Here is a 14,247-nt window from a genome sequence, read left to right as displayed (position 1 = left end):
TCTGTCTCAGGAGAACTGTAAGGCTGCAACCAACAATTAGTTTTTATTATCAGTATATCTGACAATAATTTCCTTTGATAATCAATTGCTTGTTCAGTGTATAAAATGTCAGAAAATAGGGAAAACAACACAGTAACACTTTCAAATGTCTGACCACAAGTTCCAACGGTGACCAAACATGTTGACTTTTTTAATTGAAAACTATGGAAACTAGTAAATGTTCACATTTCAAAAGCTGGTACCTGAAAATTTCTGGCAGTTTTGCTTAAAATATGACTCAACAATGAATCACTTATCAAAACTGTTGTTGATAGATTTTATGTCAATCGACGTATTTGATGAATCCGAACCCAACAACGAATTCTTGCCCCAGGGCCCCCTAGGAGGTTAATCCGGCCATGCTGAAAAGGAGGAAAAATATTTAATATGTTACAGTTTTATGATAATGTTTAATTTCGTGTGTAGTTTGCTATAATATCAAATATAACGGTAAGGTTGCCATCTCAGAAAAAAGCTGGTTAGTAAATATGTGAGTTTAGCTGTCTTGTCGAAGGTAATATTTGCTGCTATGCATCGCTAGTTTATGAGCCTTGTGTGCTCAGCTTTTATGTTTGAGTCCTTTCAGACATGAATAGCCTCAACAATAATATTTCAACACTTTCCAGATGCAAAATGTCTTAGTTATTAGTGTTTATATTGTAACTATTTTTGTTGTAAGTCAGTAAAAAAGAATAACTCGAATAATAAGTTGTATAACAAGCCTTTAAATTGCTACGTTTTACTTTGAAGGTAGAATCATTTGGTTTCCGGTACCGCTCGGGCTACATCTGTGTGGCTTTACGCAGCTTCCTGTCGTCCAGCCTGGAAGCCGTGAGGGAGCGTTAGTCAGTTCGATTCCAAACACCGGGAGGGGATCGGCGGGCGGTGCTCTGCGCCGCTGACGGAACGGGACCCCTTCTGCTGTGTGAATCACCTCCAGTTTTACACCACAAACTAAAACGAGTTATCCGTGAAATTTGGAGGGTCTGTCTGTGCTGGGTTCGGCAAAGGAGGAAGAAAAAGAGGTTCGGAGATTTAAAAAAAAAAAAAAACAAACAAACAACGAAAAAGACAAACCAAAAACCCCGGATGAGTTCTGAAAAGCAAAACGAGCACATTGTCCACATAACAAGAGTGAAACTAGAAATCAGGCTGCTTGATAACCGGCCAGTTGCACAATTCAATTTGTCTTTTATATTATCTGAAGACAGGACATATGGTATTTAAAAAAAAATAAATGTGTCAACATTTAGGTCTCACCGTTTGATTCTAACCCTGTTTAGGGACAGGAGAGAGTTCCCTCATATAGTTATACTACTATCAGTGTGTTTTCCTTCTTTCTTTCTTCATTTCTCTCTTTTTGTAGATGTGTGAGCCACGTGTCTGTTTATCCGAGATAATCAGTGTACATGGTGCGATATGTTTGAATACTCTGCAGGACCCTTTTCAATGCCAAAAGAAAAAGGGTGAAAATTAGTAAAAAAGCTAAAAAGAAAAGAGAAAAAAAGCTAATGGTAAATCAGATTTATTAGATAAAAAGTTGAATTTTGACTTTCTAAGTCAAACTTGAGAGATAATAAGTTCCAATTTGGACGTCTAATCAAAGACATTTGAGATTTATAATCCAAAATCTTGAGACAAAATGTAAAAATTCCGGCTACCATGAGGCCGTGATTGTGAGATGAAAAGTCAAAATTAAAAAAAACTATGAGCCGGTAAGGCAAAGTTTTCAAGGAACTTCCTCATAATCTTCAACCCGGAATGTCCTCGTCTTAAAACATCATCAGTTGTTTCCTTGTGAATCTCGTCATTTCGGTTTTGATAAATCCAGACTGTGATTCACCATTTTCAGCATTTTCGACTCAAGGAGCCATAATGAGACTTTAATGGTCACAATTATGACTCTATGTCAGACTTTGGACTTTCCATGACTATTTGTACAGGTCAGTCCTTCCATTTAATCGTGTTCTTTTCTCTCTCTCTCTCTCTCTCTCTTTGTCTGGCAGCTGTGGGCCTCCATAGGACCGATGCCGATGACTTGATGCCCTTTATGATGATGATGATTATTATTATTTCCTTCTCTGCCGCGTGGAAATCGTGATTGTAAACGGATCCGCGTTTATTATCGCAGACCTTAATTCCCGTCGTTTATTGGACCAGCGAAGGTTAATGATGTCTGGAGAGAGGATCCCAATTTAGCCCGGTCTCAGGGGAACATTAGAGGGGATGGCTCGGAGTCTACAACCCCTCCCTCCCTCCCTGCGCTCTCTCTCTCTCTCTCTCTCTCTCTCTGTCTCTCTCTCTCTCTCCTCCGCAGTCAGAAGCATCTGGATTCAGCGCGGGACGGAATACTTGTCTTTTCTGGTCGTTAATAGGCTGGAAACGGCGCAGTGACACGGCTTCTCATTGCCGAAAGATCCCCGGAGAAGTCAAAACTTTTTTTATTATTTTTTTTTCCCAGCGCCGAGTGGAGGAAAATACTCCGGACTGGAACCGGGATACTTGGGAAATATTTGGGAATATCGGATCTCAAAGGGAAAGCCACTTTTTTTTCCCCTTTTCTTTTCTTTTCTTTTCTTTTCTTTTCTACGGTGATACTAGAATTTCAGGCGGCTCCACAGCCGAGAATAACCTACCCCAGCAGATCCGGACTAATCAAGCCCCCCCACGCTGTCCCTGCAGGAACGTTATGGGAACTTTGGAGTGATTTTTTTTTTTTTTTTTTTCCCTCCTCGGGGCGGCGGGGTTCGCTGCCGGGCCGTGTCACTTTCCCAGACAGAGCAAGGCTGACGCGGGGGCAGCGGGCAGCTAAATGCGGCTGACTGGCGACCCTGCACCGGGAACCATGAACAGCGGCGGGTCTGGCAACTTTCTCCTGGTCCCCATACCGGAGTATCCCCTGCTGGACTGTGTGCCCAACAAGACGGTGAAGATCGTGGTGCTGGGAGCGAGCAACGTCGGGAAAACCGGTACGGATGGAGGGGCTGGTCCCCTTTAATTAAACTGCTAGAGTTTAAATGAATGAAGGGAGTTTTTCTGTCACAGGAGGCGAAACTGATGCGTTGCGTTAAGTTGCAAGGATTAAAATGGTTAAAAAAAAAAAAACGGTGGATGGGATTTCATGCATCTCCAAATGATAATAACCAAAGATTGAACTGCTCGTCATGCAACTGGTTATTGTGGGGAAACTTCTTTGTGATTTTATCTGCATAACAGAGGAGCAAATACAGTCGTGTGCTTAAAGTAACATAGTTGAACTGATGGAGATGAATTACCCGCCCTGGACGGCAGGGGGAGACAATTTGCGATCTACATGTCGTCGTTCGAAAATTTTGCTTAGTCTAAAATGTTTTATGTGATATATTTTTGGATTATCATTATTATTATTATTACTTTCATTATTATTGATTGATTCATTAATGTGTCAACAGCATTTTACTGTTGTTGCGGTTTGCTATGAGGCTAATTTTTAACTATTTTTAGCACTGTTACTCAAGTAAAAATGACTTTTTGGTAGTTTCATTCATAAATATCATCATACTTTGTAAACTGATAGATGTAGTGGAGTGACAGGAACAGTATTTCCCTATTAAACGTAGCGGAGTAGAAATATAAAGTAGTAGTAATCTTAAGTATGATAAAACGTACTCAAGTAAAAACTAGAGCAAAGTAGAAGTAACTGTACTTAAGTACTTGAGTAACCCACCGAAAGGTCCCATCGAGATTACGCTCTTATTTTGGAAAGGGGGAAAGTGGTCACCAGGAAGCAGTGCAAAAAATAGTGAGAACTCAAAGGTAAGGGACAGAGAAAGCAGCAAAGATAAATGATAAGCATGACCTAAAATGAAAAATACCACATGTCCAATATGGCTATAGAAAGTAAAAAAAAAGAAAAAAGAAAAACAAAGGTCAAATAGGGCACTCTAACACGACAGCACTCCCTATTCTTCCTGTTTTGATTTTAAAAAACAAAAAAAAAACAGGACACAAGTGTTTTCGGAACACACTTATGTGCACTTGTGTATGGGGGGAAAAAAAAGCAAAAAGGAGTCCAGGGGGTAGACAGCATAATAGTGTCTGCCACTATTTTGGAAGATAGACTAAACACATCGGTGGTTGTGTAGCTCACTACAAGTGGCAGTTTGTCACACTGTTGGTAAGGGAGGGATTTCCGCTTTTATAATAAACCTCAGGGGGTTTATTAAAGTGTGTGTGTGTGTGTGTGTGTGTGTGTGTGTACAGCAACTGGGGACACAACTGCACGTATTACATCGTCAACCGTAGTGCAACTCAAGCTCAAAAGTCCTAGCAAAAAAGTGTTAGTGTCAGTTAGTAGCAAAAGTAGACGGTTTTGTGGGTGTATGTGAGTTTTAAGTTCAGTTTACTCATCGGTGGCAAAACCTCTGTGAAAACTGTGACTTTATAACAGAAAGTCTGCGTTACAAACTGGAGGCGTGGCATTAAAAGAACACGGGTATTTACCGGGCACGAAGGGTCTAACGAAAGTTGTTGTCAAGTTGCATTATGGGAACTGTAGGATTTACGGGTAACTGGAGCTTGACCCATACTAGAGACTGAAAATCAAGACATTTTCATGGTTTTTCCGCTGCGATTTTGACCATCCTATTGGTTGAAACTGTCTCTCGTGACTCCTCCAACTTTATGAAAGTGCAACACTTAAGTACTGGAGTGGCGCTTTAATGCGTAAAATCGGCAGAGCGCTCCTTTAACACGCTGATGGGAACATTGCGGGAAGAAAAAAAGCTACTGCTTTGATGAAACTAATGGGGATCCTACAAGAAACGGGGCTGACAAAAGTCTGGAAGAGTTGGAAACACAGTGCCTGGGATCCAAAAAATAAGTCACAGATTAGACAGTTATTTACCAGTACGAGACGATGCATGAAGGATTGCAACATCGGATTCTGAGAATCGGTGAATCATTTTCTTGGTTCATACTTTTTTTAGCTCATCTCTCTGCTATTAAAGTCTTCAAAATTGAAAGTTATTTGTCAGGGAAAAGGGAAATTCCAGCAACACTCACTGGGAGCAAATGTTACAGTGTTATATGGGTCAGTAGGTTGCAGCGGGTTAGTTTTCTAGTACATTTTCATTTCGAGCTTAACACAGATTTTATATCACACACACTACAGCACAACTCTAAAACGTGTCGTGCACAATCTCTTTCCTCTAAACAAGATGATGACAGTGGTTATTTAGAGAAATGTGATCATGTTACTCCTTCAGTTTGGTGTTTCCTCCCAGGTGTTGTCACACACTTTAACTTCACTTTTCTGCGTCTGCATCTCGTCCTCTTGTATCTTTTCAGCTCTGATTGTCAGGTTTCTGACCAAGAGGTTCATTGGGGATTATGAGGCAAACACTGGTGAGTTTCTGTCTCTGAAATATTTAGCAAAGTAAGCAGCAAAAAAATAAATGCCTTTACTGACTGACTGCCCTTTGCTCCAGAGAAATCCCACTATTGACCCATTCACTCGTTCACTCATTCATGCGTCCACCTGTCTCTTTCGTCCTCCCCAGGAGCGCTCTACTCCAGAAAGGTCACACTGGATGGGGAGGAAGTGTCGCTTCAGATCCAGGATACTCCCTGTGTCGCTCTCCAGGTAAACTCGTGGAAACAGAGACAGCAGCCACGTTTCCATCCCAGGGTTTTCATGTGCAGTATAAACAGAAGAGCTGGATGGAAACAGCAAATTGTGATTTTAAAAAAAAAAAAAAAAAACTCCTCTATATTGCAAAGAAACCTTTCTATTCTTCCTGGATTGGTTTTTTTTTTGCAGCAGCAGTTTATGAGGATGATATGCGCTGATATGCATAATGTAAATGCACGTGTCACGACCACTTTACGCATCAGGTGTTTCCACTGTTTCAACATGCTACTGAAAACAGCTCCTGATACAGTAGCTGAAGCCAAGTTTTTTTCATCAACACACACCTTCTAGCTCTTCTTTTTCTTTTTTCCTTTTTTTTAAATTTTTGGCAACATGTTTCGGGGCTAAGCACACGAGTGTTGTGCCAAAATGTGCATTCCCCTCACAAAAACCTGGTCTCCTGGTGCTAAGCACTCACTTTGTGCCCAATCTGCTGTTGCTGTTTAACCACTGCACAAGGGACTAATCACAGACTTATAAGAGCTTGATAGGTTACGGGTCACCGCGTCAACTACCGTGTGGAGTCAGTCGACTGTTGTGGTCTTAGTTAATAAGGCCCCGGACAAGCCTAGCTCGTTACGTTAATTCTTCTTAATCCTTTCAAAGGATATTTCACCTCTTCATTTCTTTAATTAAATCCAGGCAATCCAGATTGAGTGCTATGGGAAACAGTTAGAAATACAGAGAAAAAGCAAGCCCACATCAGGCTAGTTTAATTATCCTTAAGCCTACATTTTTTTTGCTCAGTTTCTTTTCGCCTTCTGACTGTGCAAGAGTAGTTAGCACAGGTTTGCTAAATCTAGAATCTAAAGAGTTGGCTCTTTAGCAAGAAACAATCTTGCTAGCTGCTTAGTATGCCGACGCTAACGTGCACGCATAAAAAGTTAATGGACTCATGCAGCAAGAGCGTCAGTGGCAAATCAAAGGAGAGCCGCAGAGTCCAAAACAAAGGAAGCTATCTAGCTGGCTAGTTTACTAGCCGTGCTGCTCCCTTCACTTTTATTAAACCCTCTTCTGCTGGGGTATAAAAATGTTCCACCAAAAAAAGTCATGGCGTGCCGACAGTTATGAGACAGAGTCAATGGTACGAACGCTTCCCTCGAATTAACTGTGTGGGCAAGTCGGCTAGTTTTGGCTTGTTACCCGGCTGGCTAGGGCGGTAGCAGTTAGCTCGCCACCTGAAGCGGCTCACCAGCTAGCTCTGGCGCCTTTTGGTGTCACCGGGGTGCTGATGGAAGAAGTACTCAGATCTTTTACTTAAGTAAGAGATGCAACGGCACAGTGTAGATATACTCAGTTACATGTAAAAGTCATGCATTGAGATTTTTACTTGAGTAAAAGTGCAAAAGTATTAGCATCGAAATACACTTAAAGTTCCAAAAGTAAAAGTGCTCATTATGCAGAATTATCTATTCCAATATATTATATATTATTATATCATTGTATTATAATTATAGATGCATTAATGTACACCTCACTTTAACGTTGCAGCTGGTAAAGGTGGGGCTATTTTGAACTACTTTATATTCTGCTGGTTCGTTTAATACTGCATCATAATCCGTTTGTTGATTATATTTTGTTTTAAGGTTTAAAATAAATGTAATGGACTAAAAAGTAAAATATTAGCCTCAGAACTATAGTGGAGTAGAAGCATAAAGTAGCGTAAAATGGAAATATTCAAGTAAAGTACAAGTACTTCAAATTTTTTATTTAAGCACAGTACTTTAGAAAATGTACTTATTCACTTTCCAACACTGGACCGGGGCTTTATCCACCTCTAACATCTGCCAGCACAGCTGTCTTACCTGCATTTACTGGCTCCCCTGTAGGTGGAGTTGTGCACAAAACACTCTAAACCAAACAACACCTTTAAGGTGTTTTTCTTATTTAAATGTCTTTTCTATTTTTCTATCTATTTCTGTCTATTTTTTGGATTTTTCAGAAGCGATTGCTTGAATCTTAAAATCCCAGCATGCGTTTTACATTTACATTGGGTTTTAAGATGTTTAAATTTGCATCTTTAATCGGTAAGTTCAAGAGCAGCAGCATGCGTCATGTGTCATTGCTGCTTTATATCTAAAAGTTGAAACAGATCCCTCAGGGGCAGTCCAAAAAAAAAAAATTATATAATAATTTTTTTTTTTATCTCAAAGCAATTCCAGGAATGTATTTGAAGTAGGAGGAAGTGACCTTAGTACCATCTCCTTGCTCATGATGAATATAATGAGTGCAACGTGCCGCACAGCTAATCCTGCTCGACACTGGCGGTGTGTTTACCAAACCAGGCCTCAGAGCTGCTCATTTCCTACACTGGGGAAGATAACGGAGGGTGAGGAAATCCCTCCCGGCAGCATGGATGATGATGGTGACCGGCCGGCAGAGATTAGAAAAGAAATAATTGTGGTGTGGAGGCAGGAGGAGTCACGTGTGCAGAGCAGAGAGGTTGAGAAGTTACCGAGCTTCTGGAAGCTTGTTAAAAGCTGCAGCTGGAGAGATCTTTTTAAGACTCGAGAAGTGGGGCTGCAGCAGACAAGAGTGCCCATAATGACGGTGCTGTAGATGTTTAAAAAGGAAATTCTGGTGTCTGGCGTGGTCACAGAAAGAACGTTTTAATGGTAAAAGCCTTAACATCAGCAAGTAAGCACCTTGTCCTGAGAAAACTGAACACATCTTTAACTCTTGCTTACAGAAAATATGCTCTGCGTGGTAATTATGTGGACAAAGTGAGTATGAGGGATTGCCCAACATGAAGTTTAATTGTTCCTGAGCTGACAACTGGGTGGTCCAGTGGGTCAGGAGTCAGAAGTCCAAAGTCTGAAACAGCAGGTGTGTGTGTGTGTGTGTGTGTGTGTGTGTGTGTGTGTGTGTGTGTGTGTGTCCATCAACAGCCATTTTTTCTTGGCAACGTGCCTTTTCCTTTAAAATCACTGTCTGCTCTGTCACTTCAAGCAAATGAGCAATTTGAAGCCTTCACCTGCGACAGATTGTGATGAACATTTATCACCGTTTTCCGAAATCTTTTACACTGAACTCATTTATTAATCTGAAGAAATAGGCAACAGATTAATCGACAGTGAAAATAATCATTAGTTGCAGCCCTAACCTTGATTACCATGATACTTACCCTTACTGTATATGTCTGTCTGTTTTTTTGCAGGATGATGCTGAGGGCCTGTACTGCCAGGAGCAGATCAACAGGTCAGACTAATGAAATTAACTGACAATGAATTTATATTAAACTCAGTGTACTTAACCAATAACTTGCAATAACTGTAGAATAACTGGACTTCCAGGGCGATCTACTGGGCAGACGGCTACGTGCTGGTTTTCTCCATCACAGACCACAACAGCTACCGAACCATCCAACCACTCTACCAACACGTCAGACGCATACACCCATCTGGAAACATACCTGTTATACTGGTCAGTGTCCTGTCTCAAAAAATTACTTTCCAATTTATACAAAATGTGTGTGGTAAATTTGGGAAGAAGTGGTCTAATTTTGTTCACAATCAGTTTATGCGGATTGAATGCGCTTGTCTAGATTATCCAGACAAGCTGCATCAACATTTAGCAGTGTCCAAGTCTCTGTCTTCTGTCTGGAACAGACAATAAAAGTTACCTACTAACCCTAATCCCTATTATGTAATCAGATCTATAATCTGTAATCTCATGCAGGTTGGCAACAAGAGTGACCTGCTCCGCGCCCGACAAGTGCCTGCAGACGAAGGCGAGACGTTAGCGGCTTCGCTAGGTGGGGCGTCCTCCTCCTCCGCCTCCTGTTTCTCCTTCCTCTGCTTTTTCTATTCAAATGTCATGTGACTGTTCAATGATGCAAACACGTTTCTTAAAATGTGATCATTAGTTTTGAGAGAATATCTGTTTTTTTTGTAGAGTAAGAACTTAGAAATAACATTGACAGTGTGAACATTAGAGTTTGCATACAAAAGGTAATGCTATTGATAAGTACTATGAGCTTAGTACGCAGCCTTATTTTGGAAAGTGCCGTTTGAGGTGTTGTGTTCTGAATTAGCAGTTTGAGACCAGACTGGACTGGACTTGACTGGTACTGCCACATTTGAAACCCGGCCCAAGACCCAAACCTATGAATTCGCCTTTATAATTCACCCGTTAGCGACTGTTAGCAGGGACTTGGGTTGGGTGGGAAAAACTCTAACATGAGGGTGAATTTTTTGGTTTTGTGTTAAATGTCTAAAAAACTATTGGATGGATCGCCGTGATATTTGGTACAGACAATCATGGTCCCAGAGGATGTATCCGAATGACTTTCTTGATTCCCAGACTTTATCTCTATCACCAACAGCATAATTTTCCACTTATCTGTTTTTATCTCTCACTTTTTGGACAAACCTCAGCTAGTTTCACTCACTATTTCATCCTTGTTCCGTCGTCCGACAACAGACACAGAAAAACATGTAAAAGAGAACGGCTTTGTTGGGAATTCGGCCATATTGAATGACGGTATATGTGATAAAGGGCCATCCGGGTTTTGACCTAGTCCGGTTGGTTCATACTGAAAAATTCCACTGGCATCGCTGCAGATGATTATCATTCATCTTCGCTTTCCCAGTTTGAAAATGCATGTTGATTAAAGCTCTGAACACACCCACCAATTATAACAGTTATAGAAATAAATTAAAAGAGTTCCACACACGTACACATTCATCTGCCTGGTCCCGTGCATCTATATCTAGCTATCTAACTATGTCCTGCGTGCTGTCTAATGAATGAGGAATGCTGAGACGATAAGACATCTGGAAGATAAGTCCTGATCTGAATACTGCCTCTGCTCACAGGAGGAGTTTACTTTGAGGCCTCGGCCAGAGAGAACCACGAAGGAGTCCACACCGCCTTCCTACATCTCTGTCAGGAGGTGGGACTTTTTGTTGTTGTTGTATATTGGTTCGTTATTTTGCCAGTGACGAGTTGGTAAAGATGGTTTTAGCTCTGTGTTTTGCTGCGGAGCCCTTGTTGACAGACTTTTTTTTTTTTTTTTTTCTTATGATAGGCATCTTATAGAAAGATATCCGGACATTATGCATTTTGAATCCACCAAACCTCAGGGATTTTCATTTCCTGTGGGATCTCTGATTACAGGGCATGTCCCACTGATGCCCAGAGTCACCAAATTATACAAAAATACCACATATTTGTCTTTCAAGCCAGAAAGAGGTATACCAGCCCACAATGGACTGTTCTGTGTGTGTGTTTTTCTGTTGGGAGTAAATAATAATTTGCCCAGAGGCTCATTATATTTGGGTATGTTTAGACGTAGCTCTCTCCAATGCCAGCATGTTTTAACTAATGAGGTGCTTTAAAGCTGCGCTAATTTTTATTAGTGCAGCTTTTGTTGATTTATATTAACAACAGATCCAATGACGGTGCGTAACTTGAAAGGTATTGCTTGTAGTGACAAACCCACTGATAGTTACTTCCCAAATCAGCAGTACCCCGGAGCTCTATGGAGCATTTAAGCATCTTTTTGCTCATTGTTTTTCTTTCCTGGCCCAATACTCAGCTGCCGTTATATTTACAGCAACAGTGGGCAGTTGTATTCATCAAGAAAAAAAAAAGAAAAAAAACACTGATAAACCAACTGTCCACTACATGCACAGCACCAAGCAGCACGGTTAGCGACTAGCTGGTGAACATAGTGGAGCATTTAGCAGCTAAAGAGCCAGATATTTTCCTGGTGGAGACCAAAACAGAATGAAAAGAAGAGTGAACATTTTGAGTTACCTTCATTTGGTGGCCAGAAACATGAATCCAGATGAATGAAAATATTGCTAGGTGTAAAAATAGGCAACTGTTGGCTAACATTTTGTTCAAAAACTAACTTAATGCAGCTTTAAAATTCTTTTGTTCTTTAGCTTTGCAAAGAATTGTTTAAACACTTGTTGGACAACTGGACAAAAACAATGACCGTGAGTCTTGTTTTGGACAAGATGTGCGGTCACCAAGACCTCTTCCCAGGAATATGACAATATGACATCCATAATAATGTAAACAAAGCATTACTGTAGTAATATTTCAGTATCTAAATTGGTACACATTGTTATTCTTACTAAAATGTACTGACTCGACCTGCTTTTGAGATTTGACCTCATACAACTGTAAAAGGGCACCGAAACTTTTAGCTCAACACCTGAAACTGGCTTGGAGTTCAAGCAAAGTTAACTTAACCGCATTCTTAATGTGGTTTTCTCTGTCCTCCAGGTGATCCGAGCATTGGGAGGAGGAAACGGGGAGAAAAGGAGAGGAGGCCTCCACCTGGCCAGACCCAAATCTCCCAACATGCAGGAGCTGAAGAGGAGGTTCAGGCAGGTCCTCTCCTCCAAGGTCAAGTCGGCCACCACTCTCTGATCACAGGACCAACAACAAGGTGCAGGCAGGCACTTGGCAAAGATAAGAGCTTACTTGGAAAATAAAAGTTGTGGATTTTCTTTCACGGATGAACGATGACGAGAGGAACTCATGGCATTAATGTCGGGGAAACACACAGCTGAACTTCTCTGCAGTGATCAAAGAGCAAGTAGTCGTTTTCGGATGGATGGATTAAGACAACGGCCAAATGGAGCTTTCCGGCAGCTGAGCTCTTCTCTGTGTTTGGGACAAGACTCGCTGTCAAAAAAGACCTCTTCCCAGGCTTAAGTACAACGAGCGTGCTGCTCAAAGCGGATATGTCAAAGACTGCTAAACAAACAGCATGCGTTGTGTGAGTGTGTCAGCAAACTTCACTGACAGGGGCATTGTGCACCTTCAAACATATTAGGAGCCCAATCCTACCACGGACACAATTCATGTCTCAGTTTTCTTGAGCCTGAAAAATCATACTCTCAGTGAATTTAATACATCACATCGATAAAGAATTATTGATTTCACCCAGTTAATGGATTTTTACGGAAAAACCAGATGATGCTAAGAACTTGTCATGTAATAGGGAGTCTCTCATTTCAGGCCCAGTTTGTTTCTTTGACGCTCATTTATGTTGCTTTAATTGAGAGTCTTTCTTTATGGAACTAAACGATACTCAAAATATCGTCTTCTTTTTGTACAGTTCAGGTTAATTCATGTGAGATGGATGCCATATCGAACTTTGCTGATACCAAATAAATGAAACGTGAGTTTCTGTCCTCTCTGTTGAGTTTTCACAGTTTTAGTAACAAAGTAGTGTGAACCAAAACAGGAAATGACCCTAAGGGACAAGTCTTCAAGGCTAAACACGGAGACAAATGTTGACATTTGACAGCTGGAAGCGAAGCCTAGTGTAATAAAACAGAGCGGGGGGTCGGGACTCCTGATACATATGGAAGTCTATGGCTGCCGATAATAAAATGCAATCAGACTGAGATTTCATTTTACATTAATTTGCCATCAGGACTGGGATTTATTTTCCATTGCATGTGAAAAAAATTAAAATTTTAAAAAACAAATTTCACTTTACATTTGAAAATGCATAAGTACTGCCAAAATAAAATATGACTTAATTGTGAACTGATTTTCACCTTCATCCAAAGCATAACTCTGCCGTAATGTTAATGAAACTGAGTCTGAATTCTATTCTTCAAGCCCATTTCCAATGAAAATGAAAATATTCATAGCAGCAGGAGTCTGCCGAGCCTTTTTTGTGAAATCTGTTAAAGTCAACCATCATGAAATTGACCATAAAAAAGGGACATTTTGATTTCACTGCCATCAGAAATCAGCTAAAATTGGGACATGATTCATATTAAAATTCAAAGTCCAGTTTACAATTTCATTTTCATGGTTAAGTTTCACATTGTCTGCCAGTTCGAAGATAACATTTCACAGTTAGTTTCATGATCACTATGGCAGTATTATGCTCTAGAGTACAGAGGGGAAAAAAGCCACTGGAGTTTTCATTATTTCTGAAAATAAAAATCTTTAAAATTTTTAAAGATTTTAAGAGGTCAGACTTTGTGGTACATCATGGGCACACGGATAGAAAATGATGTTCAAATTTGATTTACATGAGTGCATTTCAATATTGGCAGCCCAAAGACTTCCACACAGTTCAGCTGTTTCATGTGTTTCAGCTGGTATGAACATCCGAGCCCACTAATGGGTCCTAAAGTTACAGAAACTGTCATCAGATTTGTTTTACTCCCCAAAATACACCACCAAAGTCTTTATAAGTTGGCAGGATGACAGGATGCCAAAACTCTGTCCATTAAACGACGGGTTTGAGAATCCACTTGACCCTCATTTACAAGCCCTAGTTTACTCGTCAGCGTGACAAAGTAAACTTTTCCACTATAGCTCAGCCCAAAGAATCCCAGCTGAAGCTGTGGTTGCTCCTTTAAAGGTTCACAGCTTGGAGAATATTGTGTCTCTATTGTATTCAAAAGAAGGTTTTACTGTGGAGTGTGGAGTCAATGTGGCACCGCAGGCTTTTTTTTACCCAATAAGAAGGAATTTCTGGGCGAGTCGCAGCTTCTTTGTCTTTACTTAGAGACACTGTGTTGAGCTGGAAAAGTTGCAGGAAACAGAGTTTA

General features: G+C 40.6%; 1 protein-coding gene across 2 annotated transcripts; it reads left to right on the top strand.

Annotated features, from left to right (window-relative positions):
* Positions 1-2,365: 2,365 nt before the first annotated feature.
* rasl11a (RAS-like, family 11, member A) lies at positions 2,366-13,156 on the top strand. 2 transcript variants are annotated; one of them, XM_040140348.1, is made up of 8 exons: positions 2,366-3,008; positions 5,368-5,424; positions 5,580-5,662; positions 8,868-8,908; positions 9,004-9,133; positions 9,389-9,464; positions 10,528-10,604; positions 11,948-13,156. In XM_040140348.1, exons 1-8 carry the CDS (start codon positions 2,852-2,854, stop codon positions 12,092-12,094), a joined length of 768 nt encoding a protein of 255 aa, XP_039996282.1. In that variant the 5' UTR covers positions 2,366-2,851; the 3' UTR covers positions 12,095-13,156. The 2 variants fall into 2 exon arrangements, with proteins under 2 accessions (XP_039996282.1, XP_039996283.1); XM_040140349.1 differs by lacking the exon at positions 10,528-10,604.
* The last annotated feature ends 1,091 nt before the right edge of the window (positions 13,157-14,247 follow it).

Source organism: Xiphias gladius, chromosome 12 (assembly GCF_016859285.1).
Source record: "Xiphias gladius isolate SHS-SW01 ecotype Sanya breed wild chromosome 12, ASM1685928v1, whole genome shotgun sequence".
Classification (NCBI taxonomy): domain Eukaryota; kingdom Metazoa; phylum Chordata; class Actinopteri; order Istiophoriformes; family Xiphiidae; genus Xiphias; species Xiphias gladius.
The sequence above is the reverse complement of the archived record's forward strand: the minus strand, read 5'-3'. Positions and strand labels throughout refer to the sequence as shown.

Coding starts and splice junctions, on each gene's coding strand:
- rasl11a (XM_040140348.1), top strand. CDS start 2,852: ATGCGGCTGACTGGCGACCCTGCACCGGGAACCATGAACAGCGGCGGG. Junction 9,134..9,388: donor GAAACATACCTGTTATACTG/GTCAGTGTCCTG, acceptor AATCTCATGCAG/GTTGGCAACAAGAGTGACCT. Junction 9,465..10,527: donor GACGTTAGCGGCTTCGCTAG/GTGGGGCGTCCT, acceptor CTCTGCTCACAG/GAGGAGTTTACTTTGAGGCC.